General features: G+C 41.0%; 1 protein-coding gene across 1 annotated transcript; it reads right to left on the reverse strand.

Annotated features, from left to right (window-relative positions):
- Nucleotides 1–1,943: 1,943 nt before the first annotated feature.
- Nucleotides 1,944–23,871, reverse strand: MTNR1B (melatonin receptor 1B). Its single transcript, XM_041487295.1, has 2 exons — nucleotides 23,621–23,871; nucleotides 1,944–2,953 (listed from the first exon to the last, which is right to left on the reverse strand). The coding sequence occupies exons 1-2, from the start codon at nucleotides 23,835–23,837 to the stop codon at nucleotides 2,085–2,087; spliced, it is 1,086 nt and encodes a 361-aa protein (XP_041343229.1). The 5' UTR covers nucleotides 23,838–23,871; the 3' UTR covers nucleotides 1,944–2,084.
- Between the last annotated feature and the right edge of the window lie 3,952 nt (nucleotides 23,872–27,823).

Genomic DNA, 27,823 nt, shown 5'->3' on the forward strand with positions numbered 1-27,823 from the left:
AGCCCACCACTGTATGAGTCTGAGGGTGCTGGATTTCTGAGATTATCAGAAATCATGTGAAGAACGTGAAAGCAGCTAAAATAATAATCACATTTGTTACTTTGCCGTACTTTACATAGGCTTCTGGCAAGCTAATAGAACATTTAAAATACTGTGATTCTTTGATATTTTTCTATTACTCTAGCAATATAAGGGTGATGTTTAATACATCTTTATGGCTTCAGAAGGAATATGTTTGCTGTACAAATTAATACTACTGCAGAAATATTTTTCATAATAGTCAGGTCAGGAAACCCAAACTGGAATGTAGTAGCTACCTCAATTCCTCATTGTCCCATTTCAATACCTGACATGGATTTACCAGAAACCTAGCTCCTCTACTCTGAACAGCACTGCTAAGAAATGCTAACAGCAATGTGCATTTCAAGCCTAATGATAAAATAAGCTCATTGACTGTGTGCTTGTGCACAGATCCCTAGTCTGGTTTAGAGATAGTATAGCCACATTGTGTAAATTACTGTGATGCTCTGGAGTATATAACCCAAATCGTAATCTGATCTGCACAGTTACTGTTAAAATTTGTTACCTGGAAAAGCAGAAATCCAGTTGGAATTTGAGCTGAGTTTAAAAATAAAGTGGAAAATAATATTTTATTTTTATGAACTGTAAATATGAAGTGCAGGTAAACTATTTATGGAATTAAGATGATCTGTCCTTGCCTGAAATGTGTGTTTGTGATCTACCTGATCCTTTTTAGAGTCAGTGAAAGTACAGTTACTGAGTTCTGCTGGTCAGCTCCCCTGATCAGTAAAGACATCTGTTTCAAAAGAAAAGGAATAATTTCCTAGGACACTAAGAACTACTGTAAGTATTTAGAAAAGGGATTGTGTGCAAATATCTACACTGGGTTAATCCCAAATTAAGCAAGATAAAGCCCTCTCTAGCTATCCAAAATTAGGTGTTTGAACTATTAATCAAAGCTGCTTTTAAAGCCAGTGAAAGGAGACCAGCACCTCCAAAAAGCAATTAATCTTATCCTTGGATGTGTGTTTATCCTCACAGATGGAAGGAAACATATCTCCACTGCAGGGAACCTTGAAGGTTGTCGTAGGTTAGACACCAGCAGTGGGTTTTGTTCGAGATTAGATGTAGACATGTGAGTCAAGTATATCAGCTACCATTATAGTCAAAAGGGCTTCTTCTTTTAGTCTAGCATCATTTGAGATGATCTAGGATATCCTGTCTAGTGTCCAGTTGCCACTCCAGATGATCACGTCATACGCTATAATTTCCAGTCTGTCGCAGATGTGTAAGGTGTGCTAAAGTGCATCAAATGACATTTTATATAGATATTTTGGTAAATAAATGAAGTTCAATGAAAATTCAATCTTTTCTAAAGGAAGAATATTGTGTAAGGTAAATCTGTGATAAATAAACCAATTACATTATCTACCATAAAATTAACCACAAAAGATGAAGCGAGTAGACACAGCGTATTCCCATTCTCAATATATGTAAGTATGAAGAACCTGTGAGGAAAGTCTCTAATGTTAATATTTGCTTTTACACAAATATTCTTCTCTCCAGTTTACAAATTGGATTCAAAGACACCATTACTGTCACAGAAATGCAATGTTTGGCTTATGTGTGAAAAATAGAGTGTCTGTCTCACCCTCTGTTCAGACACAGAAGGGAGGAAAATACCACTCCAGAGCTTTGATGAGCTGCTGAACACATAGACTCACTACAACTTCAAAGAATTGAATCCTGATCTTGTATAAAGAATGCAAAACTCCCGCTGAAGTAAAAAAAAATACCTCATTCTTATGTCTGGAAGCAGGATTCAGGTCTCAGAACTAAAACAGCTTGCACCCACCTGCTGCTTTAATTCTGAAACACGTTTTCAATTAATATCTTGTATAAATCACTAATCCAGAGCAATGTGCTTTACTATGAAAACAGTATTCCAGTCATAAAGCGTGATCCACTTGGAAACTCCCCAGAATTAAGCAGGAATGACCAGAACATTACAACTATGATCTTGGTGTTCTCCATGACAAACTCTTGCATTGACTATTACACATTTACAAGGTTTCAGTTTTCATTTGGTTATTGTTGTTTAAAGCAGGAGAAGGCTTGCTCTTCTGGCCATCAGTTCCTCCTTTGGATGTGTCCTGGAAGAAAAGCCTTGGCATCCACAGTGACATTAAAATTCGTTTATATTCATTCCGAAAATTCTGATTAAGAAGACCATATATTATTGCATTAAGGCAGCTGTTGAAATAGGCCATTAAATAACTTATAATGAATAGCCATTCAGGAACTTTTGGTGCCATTTCTGTAGGATCAATGGCTACAGCCAGTCCAATGAAGTTTAGAGGTGCCCAGCAAAAGGCAAAAATCACAAAAACAACAAACATGGTAAGAAAGTTTCTGAAGTCACTTGGCTTCAATCTTGGCTTTGTTTCTGACTTGACTCGTCTTCGAACTTGAAGCACTAAAACCCAAATACGAAGGTAGCAGAAGCTGACAATGGTGATAGGGACGATGAAGTGAATGACCACAACAGCTATTGTATAGTAGGAGCTTGCAGTTTGGACAAACGTGCAGGAATAGATGCGTGGATCATACTTCAAAGAGCCAACAAAAAAATTTGGCACAGTTGCAATTACTGTTAATATCCATACTAAGGAGACGTACAACATTGTATTCCAACAGCTGTACACTTTGTCATAGGCAAAACTATGACATATGTAGCAATATCTGTTTATTGCAATTGCAGTGATGTTGAAAATAGAGCCTATAACACTTAGTCCCATCACAAAGCCACTCGCTTTACAGTGTGTTTCACCCAGTGTCCATCCATTGCGGAAAATAGCTAAGAGCACCAGTGGGTATGGATACAAGGCCACCACCAGATCAGCCAAAGCTAGGCTCACCACAAATGCGTTACCTGGAAGGAAAGAAAAATACAGAAGCATAAGTCTGAAAGCAAGCACAGCTGTGAAGAAGAAGAAAAGTGCTAGACTATTTTGGATGTCTGCAATGTTAAATTATTGGTGATGTCAGCAAGCAGCTGGTATGTGGGACCAAAAGGAAAAGGATTTTACAATGTAACTTGGAACACCACAGAAATATCTTTAGCAATAGGATGTTTCAAATCTGTTGGTGACTGGATTATATCCTCCTTGTTCTTTTTATCTCTAATAAACATAGCCAACAGTGAGCAGCATAAGCACATGTTGTGTGTAGCTAACTCCACAGCTGGATTGATAAAATGAAAAAGAAAAAAAGTCTAAATTGTGCCAGGTAAGTAAGATATTATGTCATTCTAACTTATCGCTGGAACGCTGACGGGCTTCACAAGCACAGAGGAGAAGGATATACAAAGACTAGGTCTGTAGGTATTGGAAGGATATGTTGTTTTATGTGTACTCTAAATTGCTGCACAATATTTGTAGAATTTCTGCATGAATGGCCTACCCATACTGCAGTTATTTTCTCACTGGATTGTCTAAGGAAGAGTGAATTGTCTTCACCACCCTCTGCAGAAAGACATATTTAATTATACAAAGAAAAGTTCCATGCATGCAAGAGGAAGTATTCATATGTTATGCTGATGATATTCAGGAAATACAGGTGATATGGTTGAGCCCTACAATTTCTCTTTAACCAGTGCCCTTTGCATCAGTTTGAAATTTCTGACATTTTATCTAAGGGTATTTTTATAAAATAGAGATAGTAAACTATATTCCTGAAAAATGTTCTTTAGGAACTTCACTCTAGAAGACAGAGGTACCAACTTTGAATTCTTGGCATTTAAAATGTATATGGTTTGTATGGTTTTGTATATAGCTTGCCTACTCTTTGTTCTTTCCTGGAAGTCCTTGACAGGATGAACTGATATGGAAAAATCCAAACAATTTTAAAAATTGTGCATGGAACATAATCATTTTTTGAAAAGAGCAGTTAGGTGCTCCATTCTACAAATTCTGAGCTTACTAGTCCTCACTAACAAGTTCTCCATGTCATATTAAGAATGGCATTAACTGGAAGTCGTAAAAGCAACAACCATGTATAAATATGCTCCTCAAAAACAACTGAATTTCACATCTACTCTGTTTTCTCCACCTGCTTTACATGTGTAGCTTCCTGAATTAAAGAAAAGGAAGCTGTCATTCTCCCATACACTTTAGGGGACCACCATGCTCATCAGAATTTGCACAACAGCAAGTAAACTTAATGGAAAGCAGGATTATCCATCTGTGCCCTCAGAAACATAGCCCATCTCAAGAGTGGTGCACAACTTATTTGAGATAGCTCCTTGTTATATATTTAGTAGCCTGTTTTATATTTTTTTAAAAGCTATAGCTTCAGCTATATCTTTACAGCTGGATGATTTGTGAGGAAAGATTGAACAATTTAGGGAGACAATTGAGTGGGCTGTGATAACTTCAAATAAGCAAAGCAGGAAGGATATAACTCTTTCCTGTGATTGTCATGAATCCAAGCAAGCTTCAGTCACAACAAGGTAGTTTCAAAGCAGACACAGAGAAAAAAAATTAATGGCAAGAAGAAGGAAGTGTGGGAACACCTTGCTTTGAGTCTGCCGCTGAAGATTGCAAGAAAATAGAAAACAAGTATTTGTCAGTACTGGCCTAGATAAAGCTGATCCCTTTGTGCAGGAAGGATGAGATGACTGTGAAGGCCTCTTGTAGCCATGTGGTAAACAGAACAAAACCAAAAACTAACAAAAGAACAGGGGCATCTTTATCAGAATGTATTTTCATCACGGCAACAAAGATTTCTTTTGTGTTTTTTCATCACTGTATCTGACATTAGAAGACAGAGAAATCAGAAATGGAAGTCAGAAGAAAGGAAGGAATAAAAAAAGGACAGAAAAAGGGAAGGAGCAGAGACTCTTTTTTCTGTTTTAGAGTGCCTTTTGGAGAAAGAAAGAATTTAGTCTAGTGTGTTCACTAAGATTAATCTAAACTCTAAGGCCTTCCAGCATCACCTTCTACCCAAAATGTAATTGTTCAGTTGAAATAGAGTGGGCATTGAGCTCTTTCAATCACATTTGGAAATAAACTGTAAAGTACATTTAGCAAGATATTTTCAAAGTTTTGAGCGCAGTTTAGGACTTCTTGAAAATTCCAGGTGCAATGAATAAATAGAGTGAGCAAGGAACTTGTCAAAAACTTAATTTACTAGTTTACAACTCAGAAGAAAAATGGTCCAATATCTATAAAGGCCTCAGGTGATTTGTCACTTCTATGGCTTTTTACAGGGTTGAATGTTCCCACTGTGCACTGCAAAGTAAGGTCCAATGGTATTTTTCTGTCTTTGTGGATGACTACAGAATTAAGTTTAATGTTTATTACTGCAATGAATAATCTACAGGAGTAGAGAGAAACTTTTCTAATTCAAAAAACATAAATAATTGACATTTTGAGAAATCAAAGGTCACAGACATTTTCTATGTGCTTGGAGAAAGTAAATGTTCCTTGACACACCTGACCCAGGGCTTTTAAAGTAGCTTAAATAACATTCATAATATAACTAAAGAGACAACTTTTTGCTGCTTCTACCAAAATAGAAAGCACAGAATTTTCATCTAGCTGGAATTAATATCATTGCTTCTGGAATTTCCTTGATAAACTTTGTTTGTAGATTTCAGTTTCATAAGAGAGGTGTATTCATTTTTTCACTGGAGTGGAAATGCCACTTAATTACCAGTAGTAGCTACTGAAAGCCAAATGTCTTGCCAGGTATTCAAAAATATGCACATCTGTGCTGTTTTAAACACTGATAGTTCCATGCATAAAAACGAAAATAAGTTCTGATATTGACTTTGGGTGCAACAGAACTAGATAGGTATTTCATGAAGCATTCCTACATATTGATTTACTTACTACAACTAACAGGAGAAAGAGAACAGTCACACCATCTTGTAATCTTGATATTGTAGGAATTTACTTACAGAACAAACTTCTTGGTAAGGCCAAAACTTTTAAGGGCTAAGCATCTGCCTTCTGAGAAGACAATTGACTTTTAATTTCTCTACTAAAACCAGAAGCAATTGCAAAGAGCACCTATTTTTTTTAAAGTTTTTCTTCTCTCTTTGGTTTTAAAATGGTGAAAATGCTTAATTATATATCATGGTGTTGTTTGGGTTTTTTTTTTTTTTAGGTAGTGTTTTGATTGTTACACGTTTGTTTAACAAGTTTTTATATGTTGCATACAGACATCCCCCTCTTTGATCTATGGCATCGGCAGCAGGTGGAGCAGAGAATTAAGTCTTTCACACACTGACATTTGAATTCCCTGTGACAGTACAAGCCAAGACCTAGGGAAAGCTTTGATTTACTGAGACATGTTAATTTGGTATAATGTTCAACAGTGTGTTGCTAACAGAAGGTGTAACATAATGCTCCAAACACATGCCAGATGGGTGTTTGTTTTCTTTGAATGTGACAGTTTAAAGGCAGTGATATGCTCTTTTGTAGTTATGTTTCATTATTTCAGATATTAGTGAGGTATACTGCAGACTTTGATACAAGGGAAAGGGACAGGCAATAGATTTCCACTAGAACAATCTGTTTTAGAGCCTTCCTGCCCTCCAGCATATCAACACTCCCATACAATTTGGTGTTTGTTGTCTGCAAACAGACTGAAGGAGCACTCCATCCTCTTGTCCAGATCACTGATAAAGATATTAAACAGGACTGGCCTGAGGAAGAATGCTGAACTCACAAGAACAAAAGCTTAGCATGTAAAAAGGACTTTGAGATTGTGGCTAAGTGACTTGCAGACTCCTGGACTGGACCAGAACTGTGTTCTTCGCCCTGCATCTGCAGCTATGAGTTAGTGCTGGGAGCTACATTTGCAGGAGTAAATTTTAGGCTTATTAGGCAGATCTCTCATTTGTCAACACAGACACGGATTTACTGAAAGGAGGTATCTAACTTGCACTGTTGTTTTTGAGATCATGATTTTGCATGCTTGGCAACTAGGCATGAATGTAACCCAAACCCAAATCTCCGCTTCTTCTGCATGCTCACTGTTCTCCCTCTGGTTAAACACGGGAACACTAGTCCTTGCTGCGAGTTCGCTGCCTTGAGTTTGCCAACAGACTACGGCTGCAAAAGCGCTGTGCGATTAAAAGCGAAGTAAAAAGGCCTGAGGTTTGTAATCCCTGGGTGCAGTTTGCTCGCCCGTGGCTTCCCCAGGTGCTGGTGGGGACGGTGGTGACTCTCTGTTGCCACCTAGTGCGGGAGCCCACCGCGGCACAGACATCCCTGCGCACCGCACCGCACCGCACCGCACCGCCCGGCAGGGCAGGGGAACAGCCCCGGGCTGGCTCTTCCAAAGCAGAACGCTGATCGTTAATCAGATCCTACATTTACGGGGTGATAAATACTTCTCTGGGCTTCTGAAACTTTTTGAGATTGCAGGAACTCTTCCACTACTGGGTATTTTCATAGAGAAAAGGGGAAGCAGAATAGGCAAGACAGGTCTACTACTAGAAATATCACTGTTGCTTAGTGGTTAGGACACTTCCATGGTAGAAGAACCCTTCTCTGAAAAAGAGTTTATGTCTCCCGTAGTCCCCAGAGAGTGCCCCACTCACCAGCCCTGCTCCTCTTCTGGGGTTAGTGTGCTTGTCTCTTTCTAGGTTATGTTCAAGAATTTCAGCCTAGAATCAGAATACACAGGTTACCACTTGTATTGTAGAGTGCTCTTTATCAGTATGCTCATCCAAAAAAATAGTTTTAAAATCCTTCTCATGATTTAACAGCAGGGAAACTGAGATAGGTGCAGGAACTTTCCAAGACACTGGTTAGGAAGAACACTCCAGGTCCATGAACTTTGCTCTTGCTCTTACTTTTCTCCATTAGATAATACCACCTCTGTTAGGCATCCTCTGGGAAAAGTAGCAGCACCGGTCCAGCTTTCTTCTCCCAAACAGCATCCTAGCGGCATATTGATGCTGAGGGATGGAGCACATAGAAGAGCTAGAGCTATTAAATAGGGCCAGTTGTATTAAAAGCAAACAAAAGGGAGTGGTTGCTGCACTCGGTAGTAAATCCTTAACAGATTTTGCAGATGAAAAAATTTTGCTTGTGTTCAAGGGAAGACTGGAAAAGTACTTGTAAGAGTACTTACTTGAAGTACTAAATTTGAAGGTTACTTAACAGACATACCATACTAGATTTAGAAACTCCTCTGAGATGGAAGGAATCACAAGTTGTAATAATACAGAAGCATCGTACAGGGTTGCTCTGTTCTCTTTTTCTCCTCAGTGCCTGCTTCCACCTACTGCTAAAGACAGAGTATGAGTCTAGCTATGCCTTGTTCTGTGTGTCCAGCCATCTGAAACTGAGCTGCATTTTGCGGCAGGCTCAGGGGAGAACATCCCTTATATCCATGCCCTAACAGTGAAGTCAGGCTCTTTCCTTGAGGGTGGTCTGGGATGGAAAAGGCCCATGTTGCTGCTGAGAGAATCACAGACTTGTAGAATCATAGAATGGTTTGAGCTGGAAGGGACCTTAAGTATCATCTTGTTCCAACCCCCCTGCCATGGGCAGGGACACCTTCCACTGGATCAGATTGCTACGTGCTCCACCCAGCCTGGCCCTGAACAATTCCAGGGTTTGGGCATCCACATTTTCTCTGGGCAACCTGTGCCAATGTCTCACCACCCTCACAGTAAAGAATCCCTTACTAATATCTAATCTAAATCTGCCCTCTTTAGCTTAAAATCTCCCCTTTCTCAGTTCAGATGTCACACGGGGAGTGAAGCCGACATTCACTCTGAGGCTTAGCGCCATGGCACCAGTGGGAGCCCAGCCTCAGAACCTCCGGTTGCTGAGCACAACCACTAAATAACAACAAAACCAGACTGGTTTTCACTGGTTCATGAAATAAGTCCTGTTTTCTGTATCTGCCAGTACATATCAGCTTAATTTTCTTCTTTTGAAGTAGTCACAGCTGTTGATTGCTTCAACCAAGAAAGAATAGGAAACCTACTTGTACAACTGCAAGTATGAAAACTCATTTACTGCTGACAAAGGGGCTAATGTGAAAGGCTGTAAAATACAACAGGTGCAATCTAGTTAGACCCTATAAAGAGCTGGGCGACCTATAATTTTTAATAACTTTTTCTTCCGTGTCTCAGCACTATATTGCACGTCAAAAAATAAAAGTGAAATATGTAGCAATTTATAGGATGTTGCTTTGTTAAAGGAACAAACAAAAACCCTACCCCAAAACTTGTTTGAGATCAACTATAAAAGACTGAAGTGTGGAACCAAACAAAGGAAGAATATTTCACTTCTGAAAACTCTGGAAAGAAAACTTCATTATGCCCTGACAGATTTTAATTTATATTGTGTGAAACAATAGTTCATTCCATCACCTTTATTATGACTTTCATCTTTGCTATTGTATCTAAACTGTATTTGTGTCAAAGGAAATTATGTTGGTGTTTTTTCTTGATTACTGCAACAAAACATTGCTCAAGTCCTTAGAATAACTTAACTTCCACCTTCTTTTATAAAAAAGACAGGAAATAGAAAAATGAAAATAATTTTGTTCAAACTAAAACCATGTTTTATTTTGTTAAGCTGTTTGGTTTGTGTTTTGTTCTATTTTAATACTTGCTAGTAGATTAGTTGAATTAAAAAAAACCAAACCAACCAAGAAATCTCAGACATTAAATAACCCTATTTAAAAATATAAAGCTTAAGATATTCCTGAAGATACTCAGGCTATCAGGCTGGTATGTGAAGTGAAAGAAATTGGGGACTATTGGAGACTATGGGACACAATCAGGACCAATTTGCAAGAGAATTGACTAGCCATGATAAGGTGCATCTTGTAGTTTAGCCCTGCAGACCAATTTAAACAGCCCAGAACTTTTTGACCAGTGTAAATGTTGGGATCTCCACTTCCAGAACTGAAGTCATGCAAGTGGCAATTTCCTCAGTGCTTTGCTCAACTGCTCCGTAGGGCTGCAGGTGGAGGACTTGCAGCCTGTGACAGCTACCGAGACAAATATGTGCAAAGCATGTACATGTCAACTGGTTCCATCTGCTAAAAGAAACCAAATCTAAGCCCATTATTCCTCCTATGTACTTTTGAGTGTTCTGTGTTTGACTCCCTGACATGGTGGAGGATCCTGGATTTTTATAAAATAGGATCTGATACACTGCAGTAAATAGAGTACATGGGACCATCTAATTGGAAAACACTTATGTTGACAAGTTGCCAATGCTTCTAAACAACCTATGGAGTCCCTTCCTTATAATCTTCTTTTCTTCTCTTGTTTCCTGTTTCACTGAGGAAGAAAATAGTTGATACTTGACAAAAATGGCTATTATAATCTTTCAGTAAGGAAAAGTCTTACCCTTTCTGTTCTGAGCTTTTGGAAGGCCTCATTACTGTACATGTATAGGGAGATGAATGTCTTCAGAAGCTGTTGTCAGTCTCTGCCATCTGCTTCTTTTGGAAAAAAGGTCTTAAAGCAAAGTACAGTGACATGATTCATCTTATAATGATACTCATAGGTTTGTAAGCAGCATGTGAACAGATGAATAAAAAAAATGCTTTTACAGAAGATGATTGTGTATTCTCTTCTGAAGTATTAGCTGCTTTGTGCTCCAACTCAATACAGACAAAGTGTGTAATGATCATTTGCTGAATCAAGGTCTTTTCTGAGAGCCAATAGAAGCCTTGGCAAATGACATGACAAGTCTACTGTGGCTCCGCCTGCAAGTCATGATATTGTTGAGATAGATAAATGAGGAGTGATAGGCATGTAACCAATATAGCCACAGAATCATGAAAGTTGGAATTGATCTCTGGAGTTCATGTAGCCCAACTCTTCCATTCAAAGAGGGAGAAACTATAGTGGGTTGTTCAGGGCCATGTCCAGTCAGCCTTTCACTGTCTGCAGCCACAGAGACTCAACAACCTCTCAGGGTGACCTGCTCCAGAAAGGAATCAGTGTACCAAATATTTACTGTTTTCACTAGGGAATAGAGGCCAGATGCTCTATTTTGTGACAGATGAGGGATCTACTTGATCTACTAAATATCAGAGGGTACTTAAGATCATACCTGTTAACATGCATGCAGACACCAGACATGGTCATTAACAATGAGCTAGACCTGCTTGGTCAGAAGAAGAGGCCCCAGTGCAGATTAGAATAGATTGGACTTTGTTTTTCTTATACTTCTATCTTTGGATTTTTTGTGACAGCAGGATTTTTTAAATAATCTTTGACTGAACAAAATAGGCTGAGCCAAACAGAGAACCTGGATCAAGATACATTTCCAGACCTGTAAATCTACAGACCAGTAAAGGTACAGAACTCTGTTGGGGTGGAGTGTGGAGTCTGGTAGAGGCTGCACAGAAAGAGGCAGGAGCCACCAACTCCTAGCAAAATCATTTTCAGAAAGCAATTCTCACTGGCTTTAACAAGGCTAGAATGCTCCTCCTTCTCTAGATACTCTCCTACTAGGTTCAGCTTACCCCGGCTGCAGAATCCTGTTCCACATGCTACTCTGATGACCTTTGAGCACTGTGAACTGACTGCAACCAGCCCTTCAGACCAGCTCCTTGTGGCAGCTCTAGCCAGTGGGTGACCTGGTGGCCTGTGACCCAGAAAGAGAGCTATGGGTGACTTCTGTCTGCCTAACCTACTGAGTCACACCTCTTTTACTCCATGAATACACTTGCAAGCTGGAGCAAACCAATACAGTTTTTACTAAGCTGAGCTCAAATGGAAATTGCTATATTTATTCTTTAATGTATACATTCTCATGTAATGTATATATATATACTACATGAGAATGTTTAAGGGTGTTTGAAGGTCACCTACTTCACTGTAGTGTTTGCTCTCCATAAGCAGAGCAGATATTCTTTCTTCATCTTTAACCAGGAAGCTGGCTGTACAGCAAGTTTTACAGTTTTTATGGTCCTGGCATACCAGGTGTTTCATAAAGAAGATGGTATTGTTTTTAGATTGTCCAACCAAAGGCATAGTTACAGGACCTCAAATTAGTTAACTTTTCTTCTACTTTGAAACAGCAGATGTCCAGTGCTGCAATTGGACTCTGGATTTTCTAGTTGGGGTTTCCTACCCAGCACCATGATCATAGGTAAAATCTTATAAACTCTTTCAACCCACTTACCAGTAGATAGTTTTTTCTAGGCAAATCAGTATGGTTACACCATCCTTCTACAAAGCCTGCCTCAACATCTGATTAATATTTTACACATTTTGCTTCTAATGACTGCAAAGGGAAGAATAAAAAAAAAGAAATTAAAGTCTTGCTTAACATGAAAACTGATTCAGAAAGCAATCTTTTGTCCATGGGCTCTAACCTCACCTGTGAATCTAATAACAAGTACTTTTGCAGTCGCTTTAAAAATATCACAGGGAGACTTCTTGTCCTTGAGTAGGAGTGTTTTCAATTTCCACAGCACAACACTCACTTCCTGACACTATATTTTATTCCAATAAAACACCTGGAGTATAATGGTGCACTATCTGACTTGAGGCAGGGAAGTTTGAATTTTAAATATTCTTTCTGTCATGACCACTAACATAACAAGACAAAGGCATACAAAGATACCAGTTCCCTATTAATCTTTTTTTCCCCTCTCTAACAATCCAAAAATTACACCCTGTGCATTTCAGTGAGCAACAACTGATTTCAAGCAAGCTGGTTGGAATGTTTAGTCTCTTAAGACTCTTAAGAACCTTAAGTGGCAGTTCACAGAAAGGAGGGATGGACAACTCCCAGTTGGCATGTAATGACTATGCCATTTGCATGTCTTTACTTGTCTTGAAGAAAAGCAGCATGTTTTAATATAACAGACTTTTATTTGTCAGCAGAAAATCTGATTAGAGTTTACTACTTCTAAGAACATATTTTAAAAGTCCTAAGGATCACAACTCCAATGAATTTCACCATAGACAGGATATGCACTGAATGGGCACATTGAATAGACACTTCTTTCATTAAACTGTGTGGATAATATTCAAAAAGTAGGTTATTTTTACTTGAATAAAAAATTAGGACATAAAAATAGCTAGATTGATTATTATTACATATATTCACAGGTGACAGCCTTCTCACAAAAGGTTCTTTTCCCTATTTGCACTCAAATGAAATGCTGTGTATACTTGAATTATTTGGAAAAATGGAACTGGCTTTAGAATGAGGACACTGAGAATTTTGGGCAGCATTGGAACAAATCATAGAGACCTGAGGATGCCACTTATTGGCTCATGTCTTCTTTGTGATATATTTTACAATTTGCTGCTAGTTCTAGACTTACAATTAATTAACATAACTATATTTATAAGGGCTGAGATAGCAAGCAGATATTTTTCTTGTTAGTCAGACTGTTAGTTCCAGGAGCTGCATGCGCTATCTTCTGACAGCAGTTATTGCCTACGTTGAGCAAATATGGCAATATAAACCAACAGGTAAGCAGATGTTGTTCTATAGCAAAAAGATGACAATATTAATGGAACTATCATATAAATTATTATCATCTTCATAAAGTGTTTAAACATTGAAACTGATACAAGTCCGTAAAACACAGCTGAAAAAAATAGGAAGTCTGTCAGAAGGGTTATGTTTTTTCTGCAGACATAATTTAAGCAGCATATATTAAACAGTGTAATCAAGTACCTCTACAATTAATAAATAATTAAAAGGAGGATCCCAACTATCAGGATTCTAGTCATTTGATGAACATGTTTAAGGTGTTTTTATTTGTTTTTATGTCAAGATGTAGCTGTCCCATACGCGGCTGAAATGTCAGGAAAATGCTGACTCTGATATAGTTCAGTCCTTATCAGCATGGAGATCAAAAGTAAAACAGAAGATTCTAAAGCAGCTACTGTTGTTAGGGAGGACACACCACAGTGTTGCACCCACAGAGATTTAGACATGTTTCTGTAGGATTTTGCTGCCAGGAAATCTGTTTTATGCCCATATCAAGGTGGAAAGTTAAAAAACCAGAACAACTGCTCGGATTCATTTTTAGGAAGATGAAAATTGTGATAGCATTAGCATTCCTTTCTGCAAATGAAAAAAATGGTTTCATCTGCTCATGATAATATGGCTGTTTTCATATGTACTCTTAGGAACAAGGCAATGTACTTTCCAGTTTATGTCAGGGCACCAATAGGCACTTATAAAGGATAACTTCTAAGAAGCTAAAATCTGAAGCATATCTGAAGGTAGTGGTACTCATAATAGATCTGAATTGGAGTAGGAGTAGAATTTACTCCTAGAGGCAGAGAATGGGTTGTCACTGATTTAATGGAATGAGAGTAGTCTCCTATAACATCCTCAACACAATGATTAAAGTAATCTGGTGAATATATATCTGCTAAGGATAGATGAAAAAAAAAACTAGTCTTTTAAAATTAGTTATCCTAGTGCTCTGTGGGGAGGTTTGGTCTCTTAGCTCTGGCTGATTGCGCCAAAGAGCACCATGAATCCTTGAATTGCTTCTGCTGCTCTATCCAAGAATAGAGCTTTACTGCAGAGAGGTCATTCCTCATGCAGTCAGTGAGTCTTGCAAAAGGAATGTCAGTCCAGAGTCCAGGAGAGAGCTGGCAGGAAAGGGAGTGCTCCTAAGACACATTGGAGCTGCCATAATACAGCTGCTAAGAGCTCCTTCTAATTTCCTGTATCTGAGAGTATGTTTGCATTGGTTATATCAAGGAGATGAAAGAAACTTATTCATACTCTGAGCTGAAAAAAAAAAGCAAAAGCTGTGTGACTGTGTTAGAGTAGGCCTTAAGGGGAACCTGAATACAGTGTTGCAGGAAAAGCATCACACTAACAGCATCCTTTGGTTTTCCTTGCCTTGAAACATGGGTAGAATGGACTTGTGCCAAACGAAATACACAACATAAATACACCCTTAGATTCTTCTTTACAAGTTCAGGAAAGCATACTTCTGCAGCTCAAATAAATCCTTATCATTCTATTTCCTCTAAAGATAAGCATACCAATAGCTCCACTTATTAAGTGGAATAGGACTGAATATTACATTCTAAAATAAAAGTATCTTGAACCTGATCTTGCCAATAAACTTCCTTTTTGCATATCAATAAATGGAATACTTACCATACAGGATAAAAGTAAATGATAATTCAGAACACTGATAACTTGGCAGTAATGTATTGCTTCAAAGGAAGATACAAAACACCCTATGGCTGCAGAATAACCTGCAATAAGTTATAATTTTACCCTAAACAGCATTCACTGTGGCGCAGATTGATGGAGAATTAATTTTTCTACTTTATGATGTTTCTGTACTCCTAAATACTTCTTTCAATCCCTCTAGGATCATAATTACCTTACAAATTTTCTATTTCTGAAATAATTTAAAATTCCGTATCCTTCAGATTTTTTTTCTTCTAGAACAATCTTAGGTTTCCACTTTTCACTTTTTTCTAAATTTTTCTGCAAGATTCACTTCCTTTGTTGAAGAAATTTTCTTATTTTGCAAATTAATAATACTGGCTTTTCACTTTGCTCTTCTACTTTTGGAATTATTTACAGGTTAACAAAGTTGAGAGTTATTATTTCATAAGTAACTTTGAAGATGTATTTTCTCATTTAGTTACTGTTTGAACCAAGTTTCACAAAAAAGAGGATGGAATTGTCGATTAACTTATTCTGTTTCCTCTCCAAGAAGAGAATAGAAGCATAATTAGAATTATGAGATGAGTCATGAGCACATGACTGAATAGTTCTAGAAGTTATATAGAAAGCTTTGGAGTATTGATCATTTGGAGGTATTTTCTGGGAAGAGGTTTCATATCTTCATGGACAGACTTCACCTAAGCATATGGGATACCAGCTTGCAATCCAAGCTGGCAGAATGAGTAAAAAGAACTTGAAGTTGAGAGATGGGAAGAGAGCTTGAGAAGAAACCATATAGTTTCTTCATTTAACACCAGGGCAAGGGAATTTTGGCTTCAGGGAGGTGGTGGCAAAAAATATAGAAAACAGGAGCTCAGTCGTTGTGGAGTTCAACTGGAGTGGTAATATAAAAAGCAGTAGAGTCAGTTAAAGGGTGCCAGGAACCCATGAAATGAAACAGGGGATCCAAAACCAGTGAGAAATAAAAATAAAATTTCATGGAAACAATTCTGTTAGAATGGAATTGCACCAGTGAGTAGAGAAGAGAAATACCAACCAAAAGGTCTATTGTCTTCATAAAAGAAGGAGAATGAAGAGAGAGAGAGATTGAGAGAGAGATGATATCCTGGTAAAAGCCAAAATTATGAAGCATTGGTGAAGAGTTGTAAAGACAATGTGCAGTGAAGAATGCAGAAAAATGCAATTGGATGAGAATGCGTTCCTTTTAGTAGGAAAACACTAATGGAGCCAGTTTAACATCAGGACAATGCAGGTCCTCATATGTAAAGGGGAAAATAAGCACAGAAATGGCAGCTGAGTTCTGGACATACACCCAGCAGACTTCTTCAATTCAGAGTCTATTTGCCAATATACCCCAGCCTTTGTTTTCATAAAGAACAAAGACATCCCTGAAGAGCCTGCCATAGAAAATAAGGTTGTATTGAAAGCAGACGAGATTATTTTGGCTAAATTAAATAAAAGAATAAACAAAGCAGACATAACTAAGAAGGGGGTTTGCACATTTTGATAAATAAAAGAAGCTAATTAGGAAAGTGAAATCATCTGTGCTGAGGAGCTTAGGGACTTGAATGTGGAGGAAGGTTGGCATTTTTTCATATTAAAGGTACAAAAATATTCTCTGTAACTTGCATCCAAGAGAGGGAAAAATATAAGAAAAAGTTCCAGATCTAGATGGAGAAGTTGTCTCAGTAAGGATACTGGGGGCAAGAAATGAGGCTAGAAGTAAAAAATATGTTCACCAAAGAAAATTGCTAGAGAGAGCAAAAATGGATAAAATGGAAACTGACAAAACCCCTAAACTTCTTTGGCTTTGCAAAGACTTCTAAAATTACTAAAATGCACTTTCAGCACAGTAAAAAAGAGGAAAGGAAAGACAAGTTACTGGGGGGGGCGGTACTCTGAAAATCGAGTTAAAATGGCTCCTGGTTTGAAGAAAGATTTTGCTAGACCTTTTAATAAGGACAAAAATGGTGCCAAGGCAGGCTGACAGGTGAGGAATTAGCATATTTACAATAACGCAAAAATATTAGAAAGACTGAATATAATTGATGGTAGGAACTTTTTAACATCTGTTATCTTAGAGATAGTGTTGTGTTCTGAAAGTATTGAGAGCTACATGTGGGACCTGTAAAAAGGGGCTGAAATGTTCTCTAGTCCTCACTGCCAGTAGGGAAGTGCAGATTTCTCTCAGGCTTGAGTGATTTGATTTCTCTCAGAGCTTGGCTCCCACATGCATCCCAAAGAGCAGTGTTGCCATGACTCACTTGCAGCTGTGGTGCTCTCACACTTTACTACCCATTTCCTCCTTCTTTGCTATGGTGCTGCACAAATGCTGGTCCTTTTTGCATGAATAGTGCTCGCAGTAAGTCAGAAAAGCAATTAGGGAGTAATAAGAACAGTAAACTAGTGTTGGCACCTCTGGAAGATTAATTTGTCCACCATACAGTATGTGCTAACATGTCACCTTTTTTCAAGGTTGGAAATTGTTGAAAAGAAAGAATGAATTGAGAAATATTTGGGTTCTTAATTGCAGTTGTAGCCAAGACTGGAGAGACAACCTCGGAGGGATAGGAAAATTAAAGATGCATGTAGAGACAAATGGAATAAAATCAATGTGAGCTTATAAAAAAGTGGCTGTACCAACTAATCTGATCATCTTTATTTAATAAAAGCAGGACTTGGACTTTCAGGATCTGGGAAGTTGCTCTAAACAGATCTAGCCTTGGAATCACCAGGGTACCACTTACAGTCTGTTGCTACCACTGCCTGGACAATGATGAAAGAAAATTGTTGGACCGGAGGGAGATAACCTACATTGAACTATTTTTGTCTGTTTCAGAAGTATTACGTCACAAAACACAAAGAGAATTAATGAAATTTTGTGATGATAGTACAAAGTTGAGAGCCTACTGCTACACGGACATGTCAAGCTCTTTTTTTGCTTGAGGACCAAAAGACCAGAAAGTGGATAGAGTATAATAACATGAGATATGAGGTCAGGAACTGAAGGAATAATTGTGTAACAAAAGAAAAAGAAGAGCTGCATCAGCAAGTGACTGCACCAAGAACAGTCACCCATATTATGCTACCACATAAAAGGAAAATATGTCTTCAAGGCATGCCAAGTCCATTTTGTCCATCCAGGAAAGGACAGAGAAGAATAGAATGTTAATATTTAAGAAAATAGAGTAAGATTTAACATTTAAGAAAAGAGAGTATTGGTGGTACTTCATCTGCATTACTGTGAACAGGTCAGTTTTCTGTTTAAGACAGATTAATTTTGTTTGGAAAGACCTCAAAAACCCAGAAAAATTAAGAATGCAGCTACTTAGAGGAAACTAAAAGTATTTCACCTGTCTACTACAGAAAAAAAAGGTTGAGGGGTAAACATTTTTTTACTGCCCATTAATATTGCAGAAAAGTTCTCAACAGGTGGAGAAACAATCCACTCAAATTAAATGATAATTGTAATTCTACAAATAAAGATATCCACTCTAAGTAAGCAACTGATAATCACAAAGGTAAAATAAAGTAAAAATGAGTTTGAGTCATGGTAAGAGATAGAAGACCATTATTCTAAGTGTTGGGTTCAATGAACTTTTGTGACTGTTGAAGCTACGTTACCATCAATTTCTTAGCATTGGGCACCTTTAAGCTGAATGTGAGAGAGAATATGAAAGCCAAACACACCCAGTCCCGGAGCTAAGAATTCTGTGGATCCAGGGTTCAAAGAGTAAGGAGTTCAAAAGCTGAAACCATCAGATGGGATCTCATGATTTGCCCATCAAAATATGTTCTTGTCAGCGTCACTGCTGGTATTAAAGGACAATTTTTCCAAGTGTTTTCAGAAACAGGTTTCTCCACTGTTGTTTTGTAAGAGATGGATTCCATCACAGGAAACAAGTGTCCTGTATTCCAGTGACAGGAAAAATAATAGCAGGGGAATAAAGGAGGGAAAGAGAACTGATGTGGCCAAAGAGATGAAGAATAACTGAAAATAGCATTTAACAGTGGGGATAACTTACCTCCAGCTATATCACAGAGATGTGGAGCGAAGGCTATGGAAAGGGAAAGAGCATGAGAAAATACTACAAGACTTGCTTATATTGCTGAACAAGTTTATTTAGTAGATGGATAAGTATCAATATTAAAATTCTACATGCAGGATTATTTATTTTGTACAGATGTACATATGAGAAGCATTGTCCATCTCTAGAGCCACATACACGTTAGACAGAACTAAACACGCGAATTCACCCATGCTCTTACAGGTAAAAGAAACATGAGTTTTGATTTAATTTGTGTTGCAACAGCACCTTGATATTCAAATGGAAATCGGAGTCTCACTGTGCTGTGTTAGCTGATATATATAGAAAGGAAAATAGCGGAGAGGGTGAGGAGGGCTGACAAAATGCACTAAAAATACCACTTTCCACTAATGCATTATTTGGCAATGTACCAAAGTTAATATTAATATTCTGCCAAAAGTCAAAGGGTCCCAAGCCCTCATTACTATTTGAAATGATATTGAGTTAATGTGCCTAATTCTCACTTCTCACTGATTTCATGCTGGCTTTAGGGCCAATGAAGTATAAATGGTTTGCTTTATCTCTGTCCTCTGGGAGATGCCTTGCTGGTTCCCACCTTCTAGAGTGCTTCCTACCAGGTTCTTACCCCAGCCTACAATGCTACGTTTATAGCTACAGCTGTACAAAAGTAACTTTAAAATTCTTAAAAGCATCTAGTGGCTTTGATTTACTTGATGCACCTTCAGGATACTTGATCATCCAACACTGGTTGTTGAGCTCATGTAAATTTTAACACTTCAAAAGTTCAGCAATGTAAAAGCTGCCATCAACTGGGCATATTTAATTGAAGACACACAAAATCAATAATTGTTTTTGAAAATTCAGAACACATTTGACATTTCAAATAGAAAGGCAAGCTGATTTAATTTTATTATTTCCACATAAAAAGTTTTATTTAATTTTGCAGTGTGTTAGATGAAATTGCTCTCTTCCCAAATTAGAACTGATAAAAGCATTAATTTCTGTAAATTAAATCACTTTCAGAGATCAGAAGTTGCTCAGCCTCTCACAGAAAGACTGGGTGCAGTTATGTAAGACAAGCATGTTGATTCATACCAATTATGCTATGCATTACTTGGAAGAGTCTTCACAGATTTTCCCCAAAACCAAATTTAAATGTGGGAAAGAGGCTTCTGTGTGATCTGAAACAATCATTCTGTTGTAAGGCTGGCAAAATTCCCATGTTTGAGAAGTGAATGAGCAATGTCCAGAAACACCAATCCTATCTATTCTTTATTTCTCTCCTGCTGAACATAATAGGCTTCAAGACCAATGGCTAATAGGTCATTTTATTTCACTCCATTCTTGCACCTACCATTATATAACAGCATTAGAATAGATTTACTTTTGGTCATGCTTTAAGGACAGTGATGCATAACTACATTGTTTCCAGTTATCAGATCTCTCTGTGAAATCTAGAACAGAATAGTGTTGATAAATCCTGGAAAAACTGCTAAAGACCTGTATTGCTTTCTGAAGGTATGATTACTTCTTGTGCCACAGAAGTAGGCAAAGCTGGTTAATTTATTCCTTGTACACCTGTGACTTATTTGAAGTCCCAAAGTCTCATCCAAGAAAAATCTCTCACTAACTTCTTTAAGGGGAACCGAGTGCTCATGATGTATAGCTCTTCCTTTTTCCTTTGATCATCTAGATGTCTTCCTGTCATAACCATTCCCCTAACTTCATCTTTTCCTTCTCTGACAAGGTCTAACTCCTTTCATGCTGTTTTTCCTCACCATTTCACTTTCTACTGCATTCACCCCCCTTGCAGGTACAAACACGTCGTTTCTTGTTTGCTCAGAATAGAAACCTGCAAGTCCACCTGCTTTTCCATCTTTCTTTGTCAGAGGCTAAGGGCTCCCAAGTACTGCCTTAGCTGTCTGCCACTTTCCCAGCCCCTCTATCACTCCACCCACATCAGTTTCCAGTCCTCTTCCACTCTTCCTCCCTAAGAAATTTTTCCTGAAAAGACTTCTGTAGACATTTACCAAACTATGCCCTTTCAGTTTCACCTCCAAGAGTCACGTCTGCCTGATGCAAAACTAAGAACTGGCAATTTAAAAGGTATTTAACCCTATGAAGATTATGCAGACAGAATTCCCTGCTGTTTTTCACTGTACTTATCAAAGCTAAAGAGATCTTTGGGACAGGGTCAGCGGCATCACATGAAGGATTATCCTAGAAGGAGATCAATTAGCAGGTATTTGAACTAGGTAAGACGACTAGGTTTGGGGGGTTTTTTGTTTTGTTTTTTGGTGGTTGGGGGGGGGGGGGAAGGGGGGGGGTTGCTTCGGTTTTTTTGGGTTTTTTTTTTGGTTTTGGGGGTTGTTTTTTCCCCAACAGCCCCAGGGTGCCACAGAGTAGTTTGATCAGTATCTTGAAACTTACTCTTCCGGGCATCACTCTCTTCCCTTCCAAACTTCCCTTTGCTGTTGTCTGGTTAAGGGGAATATTTTAGAAGAGAGTCCCTCTCTTCCTTCCCCCGGACGGGATCTGATGCCTCGGGCCGGCCGCCCCCTCCAGCGAGAGCCTGTTCCCTGGGCGCTTCCTCCCCCCGGAGTCCAGGCGCGAATCCTTCGGGGACTCGCCTTCCTCCGGCGCCGAGGGGGCCGGGAGAGCGCCGGTGAGTCACGGCGGGTCCCGCGGGACTCACTGCCCCGCGGCAGCGCCCAGCCCGGCCCAGCCCGGACCGGCCCGGCCCAGCCCAGCCCGACCCGGGGCAGAGCCCGGCGCTGCTCGGGGCACGGTCCCGCTCGGGGCACGCAGGGCTCCGGCTCCGGGACGTGCCGGCACTACCGGCCCCGGTACGGTTCTGCTTCTCTCGGCTCGGTCCCCTGGGACGGATAGCCCAAGCACAAGCTCACGGACTAGCAGCGGCTACCCCGTGTCTTCCCTCGCTCAGTCAAACCACCCTTCCAGACGTTCTCAAGTTCGGTGCTGCTCGGAGGGTGTGATCTCTCAGCCCCGTGCAAACGGGACCTGCCGGCATCTCCCGCCTGCAGCTAGACGTGCAGCGACTGGGGAGCGCAAGAGTTACCCCTCCTTAAACTGCTTTTGCCCCTAAGTACGATTTAACTTAAAGCAAGGGCGAGCGAGCGCCTGCTCCCCGTTAGCAGGAGCTCTAGTCACCGCACGTGAGACACGACAGCGCTTGGGAAGAGACACTGGTTAAAAAAACCCCAAACCAACACCCCCACCACCCGCAGGAGAAACAAACCAGCAGCTCTCCCTCCTTCCCGGTGGCAAGGGAGCACCCGCTGACACAGAGGATCGATGGCAGAACCCTCTGGCTCCGAGCGAGGGGAGCGCAGCGCTTCGGACTCCTGCCAGCTCCCAGCAAAGTTTGGTTACCCCGACCTGCGTGCGCATGGAAAACGAGGGAACTCGAGTCTCGGAGGAATGACGAGTTCCGGGAACAGCTAAGTACTGTAAGAACTATAGTAGATATACCACAATTTCGGGGGTAGCACTTTACACTGCACCGACACCCAGCATCCAGCCGAGTGCCCAGCCCTGCTTGTCAGGGAATAATCGGCTCCATCGACCGGGGGAGCCGGAGGAGCTGTAGGATCCGCACGCAGCGGGACGTGCGTGAATCAGGGCCAGGAGGCAAATCAGAGAAGCTGGTGAGAAGCTACAGAGTTCTGTAGTTTGAAACACGTTGTAACCAACCCGGCAGAGATGAGGAGATAAAGCCAGTACGTTTAGCAAGTAAAAAACGCAGAGCAACATTCTAGCACACACAAAGAGAAACTGTAGACACCATTCAAAGACAACACCGCACTTTATTTGTTGCGTTCTGGTTGAGGGATACGCGATGAGGAGACAAGAAGGCGATTTCGTGAAGATTACCGTGAACTCTGACGCGGGCTCCAGAGAGCGGGCTGAGCCGCTTCCCCACGCATGCACGGCACCGTGTTTTTTAGGACTCTTGAGCAAGTTTTAAAAGCTCCTCCTTCACTCCTCCGACGGCTTTGGGCACGCTTTTTGCCGCCGGATGGCACCGATTCCCCTCTTCGGGAGCTCCATAAAGACCACATAATGCCTCATTAGGAACCACGGAACGACATGCGTTCCCGGACAGAGGGCAGGACGGAGCCCGAGGGGAGCGCTGGGAAGGGTGACTGAGCGCCTGGGGGTCCCTGCACACACTACAGGGCAAGAACCAATGGATCGGGGCTCTGGTCCCCCGCCTTCAGCGGACTCGACAAGCGGGCTGGACTCTTCAGGTCAGGTGAAAGCCAGCACCAGGATAGCGGCGGGACTCGGGCGCTCGCTGCTCCCTGCCACCGCCGGGGCAGAGTGCGGGAGTCAAGCCCTTACCTGAGTTCCGAAGCTTGCGGTTCTTGAAGACGGAGAGGATGACCAGCAGGTTGCCCAGGATGTCCACCACGGTGGTGAAGATCAGCACGCTGGACAGCACCGGCACTACCCAGGCGGGCCGCGGGGCTCCCGCCGCCGCCGCCTCCCGTTCCGCCAAGCCGAGGCGGCCGCGCCCGCCCGGGTCACAGCAGTTCCTCAGGGAGCCGTTCTCCAGCATCGCGGCCACCCCGTCCCGGCGCCTCCCCGCGGTGACCGGCGGCGGCCCCGCGGACTGACCGCGCGGGCGGGCGGGAACGGCTTTAAGGGGCGCGCCGGGCGCTGCTCCACCGGGAGGGGCGGGGATGGGGCGGTGCCAGAGCCCCCTCCCCTTGCCGGGCGGTGGGGGAAGCCCGGGGGCGGGTCCAGCCCCGCCTGCCGAGGGAGGGAGGGAGGGAGGAGGCGGCGGCGGTCGGCGGGAGCGGCCGGGGCGGGGGCAGCCGGGGCGGGGGCAGCGGCAGCATCCGCGGGTAGCGGGCACAGCCGCGCTTGGCCATTCCCGGTGACAGCTTGCGTGGCCGGAGAGCCGCGAGAACAGGATGGGGCGGCGGAGAAGCCCTGTCCCAAAGCACTGCTCCTGCCTCAGGGCTCAGCCGCGAACGTCCGCCGCCGGGAGAGCGCTTGTTTGTGTTTTGGTTCTGGGGAGTTGTTTTGTTTGTTTTTTCCTGCCCCGCGGCTCGGACCGCGGTGTTCCCGGCAGCGCAAGGCCAGCGCTCCCCCCGCCTCTCTCGCCGCCAGGCACACGGTGCCCCAGACGAGTGTTCCTGGCACGCTCCTCCCGCCGGCCTGGCAGCAGATCTGAGGGGGTCGTACCCTGCCTTGGCCGTGGCCTTGTGCCTCGCGTTTGAACACAGCGGTCAGGTCGAGACTGAGGGCAGCGCCCGTGCGGCGGTAACTGCGAGCGCCTCGGACCGGACGTGCCAGCGCCGATGTCGGCTTCGGGAGCAGGGCGCGTTTCGCGGGATTTTCCTTCCAAGCTGCAGGGCAGACAGAAGGGCGCCGACGGGCTTCACTCTGCAATTGCGCTTGAAACGTTTCCTTTGGGCCCCTCAAAGTGACAGCTGCCATGTGCTCACTTGCGCGAAGTAAATAAGCGGGACGCGTGCGGCAGAGGAGGGCACGGCCCGCCTGTCGCCGTGCCTGGCCGCGGGTGGCACGGCCGCCACGTGCCGCTGGCCCTGTGACACCGCGCTCGCACCGCGGGGGCCGGCAATTAGGGCTGCTCTCAGCAGACGTAACTCGGGATGGGTTTGTGCCCTACTTCTCGTTTTCAGGCCATCCAGGTCACGCTGTATCGTTGTCCTGCTTTCACAGGAAGGTGTGTCCCTCAGTTTTTCAAGAATTAGATCCTGTGGTAACCTGCCTTGTGGTGTTAGTTTAGAAAAACAGGACAAGTTTCTGTCTTTTCTAACGGTAAATAACTTACTGTGGCTCATTGCTTCTTTGAGGCGTAACGTGCACTGGAGTAATCAAAATGCTAAAGATTACTTTGTGGTGGTTGTTTTTTTTTTTTTTTTTTTTTTTTTTTTTTTTTTTTTTTTTTTTTTTTTTTTTAGAAATAGTTTATTCTTCATTTTAAAATCCTAGATAAACAGAAGTAGTCCTGGTTGGAGTGAAGAACATAGAATCGTGCATGTGGATTTTTGTGCCAGTCTTATTTACACTGATTAAAAAAAAAGAAAACAACCCTACTACCGATGCTTTTTGTTTAATATAGGCAATATGTAGGCACCATGGTCTTTTCCAAACTACAGCTGCAGTTATCACAGCTTCATGGCTTGGACCAAAGAAGAACTTTCTTCTGAGAATTATCACTCCTAAATAGTTATTTTGCAGTTCTGACATAGGAAAGTAATAACTGCAACTTGACAGGACAGGCTTATTCTTGATAGAAGTGAAAGTTCACTTGATTTTCCTTTTTCTTTCTCCAGAAGTTGAAAAGGTAGCTGATCCAAGGAAATGCCTATTTTCTGTATTCATCAGTGCAAAGGAGGATTTTTCACTAATGAACAATGATCTGTAAGAATAGTTTAAGAATAACTTTTGAGTTTCAGTGTTTCCCTTTATCTGCCCCTGTTCCAATTTCCCCTTTCAGAAAGATGTTATTCTCACTGCCCATTATCTATGTACTACTCTAGACTTATGGACTTGTTATGGGAAACTTACACATATTATCATTTATTTTCATGCCTGATGCTCTTTCTGGGCATCTTTCCAGAATCTGTGTAAGTGCTTTCAGGAGAACTGTACCATTTTGTTGTCTGTCATTACTACAGGATTTATCTTTAACTGTTTGTCAAAAGCTTAAACTGCCCCTGAGCATAAATGTGGCTTTTCAAGGTAGGCTTTGCTCCTGGCATTATCCAGGTTTGCAGTTTGTCCCCACAAGAGGAACAGTGTATTTCTCCCTGTCACACACAATTGTTATGTATCATTGCTCACTTCATTTAATAACTCCCAAAAGTGTACCAAGTGATTTAGAGAAAATTTAGAAAGCTATGGCCTGAGCTTGGCCTGAAGTATGAGCCTGCCACAAAATGTGAAACAGAGCGAGCGTTCTGGCTTTGGAACAAGAGTCTGACTTTTGTGGATGCACTGGCATTGGACAGCAGATAAACAAGCAGGTAGGAATAAAACTGGTATCTTTCCTGCCTCAGCAACCTGTAAAGAGCATGTTCTTTATCTGCTCTGAATTTCCACTCTCTTCATTAGTATCAGTAACACAGATTGGAATTATTATTTAGTGTTGTCTGTCAAAGGATAAATGATAAATGTTAATCTTATTTGCTTTGTAAAATGATTAAGATGCATTAAACAATCTGTGGATGATCTTACTCAGCTTTTTAGTAGCCTTATTTCCGATTAAGCAAATTCTCTTTGGAAGTGAAATAGGTGTTTAAGCCTATTGATTGTTGCAGTTGCTATGAAATAACTCATTGTTGCAGAAAGCTCTCCATCTCAAAGGAAGAGATATATCCTTCACAGTTAGATTGTTAAGGCCTTTATATTTTTAATTTTAGGGAAATTTTCTTCTATGTCTAGGAAAATTAACCATGTCTTGTGTTTCTTTTTGAAATCAATCTGAAGTTTACTAAAGGCAAGCTCTATTTGTTTTGCAGGATAAGACAAGGAATTGCCTGAATGGTGGAGCAATCAAATATTCCATGCATCGCTCTGCTGCCTGAGGCTAAATTCTTTTGTCTTTTTTTTCTTTTTTTTTCTTTTTTTTTTTTCTGTTTGTTCTGAAGACAAATGCCTGCTTCCTGGAGATACATTCAAGCACTTCGTTCTCTGTGATTTGTTGATTTGAGTTTCTGAATCTGTAACTGGTCACAGAAGTCAAAACTTTTCATAAGCACAAATGAAATTTCAGAACAGAGGATCCCTTTGGCAAAATCTCTTGAATTTCATGTATTCCACTGAAGAAGAAATTATGTCTCCTCTATGTTTGTTATTTCAGCACACATTTCTACATAATCAAGGGACACTTAGAGCTAAAATGCAGTTTCTAAATAGTGTTCCTACTTTTAACTATCTCAGTTTGAGTTGAGTGTTCTCACTGTGCACACCATGGCAGGGGCTGCAGTCTTATACCTTTTATACCTCTTTCATTTCTATACAATTTGGGTTTTTTAATATGTGTCTATAATTTCAAGTCAACTTGAGCCTACTGTTTAAATGAAAGTCTGTGTTCTTGTCCACTGGTGTCATGAGCCTGTACAAAAAGAGTGTATCTTCTCTGATCAAGAAGGGTCTGTTCTGTAGGAACAGAAGATTCACTTATTAACATTTTCTGTCTGGGTTTCATCTTTTCCATGCAATGTTAATACTTTTAATGTAGAAATCAAAGCCTTAGTTAGAGGAAGGTTATTTTGTTGTCCATAATTTTCCAACCCCTTTTTACCTGCTGGAAATTGCCCATAAAGTGAGATCTGCCATCCCAGTCCCAATAATTTATTGATGTTTTAGTCACACTGAATTTCTATGGTGCATAAGAGGATAATTTTGCTGTGAATTTTCAGTGAAAGGAGTCACCCATTTTTGAATCTTTAATCAATAGATTGGACAAAACAGAGATGTGGCGTGGGAAGGGATTTAGGTTGAGTATATCTCAGCCTAAGAGAGAGAGAGAAATCGAGATCAGCTACCCAAGAGTTGTAAACATTC

The sequence above is a fragment of the Pyrgilauda ruficollis genome, unplaced genomic scaffold, assembly GCF_017590135.1.
Source record: "Pyrgilauda ruficollis isolate IOZ18807 unplaced genomic scaffold, ASM1759013v1 scaffold8, whole genome shotgun sequence".
Lineage (NCBI taxonomy): Eukaryota > Metazoa > Chordata > Aves > Passeriformes > Passeridae > Pyrgilauda > Pyrgilauda ruficollis.

What these genes read in the sequence shown, in the direction of transcription:
- MTNR1B (XM_041487295.1), bottom strand. Translation starts at nt 23,837, where the DNA reads ATGCTGGAGAACGGCTCCCTGAGGAACTGCTGTGACCCGGGCGGGCGC. An exon ending in CCGCAAGCTTCGGAACTCAG is followed by an intron (nt 2,954 to 23,620) that starts GTAAGGGCTTGA and finishes CTTTCCTTCCAG; the next exon opens with GTAACGCATTTGTGGTGAGC.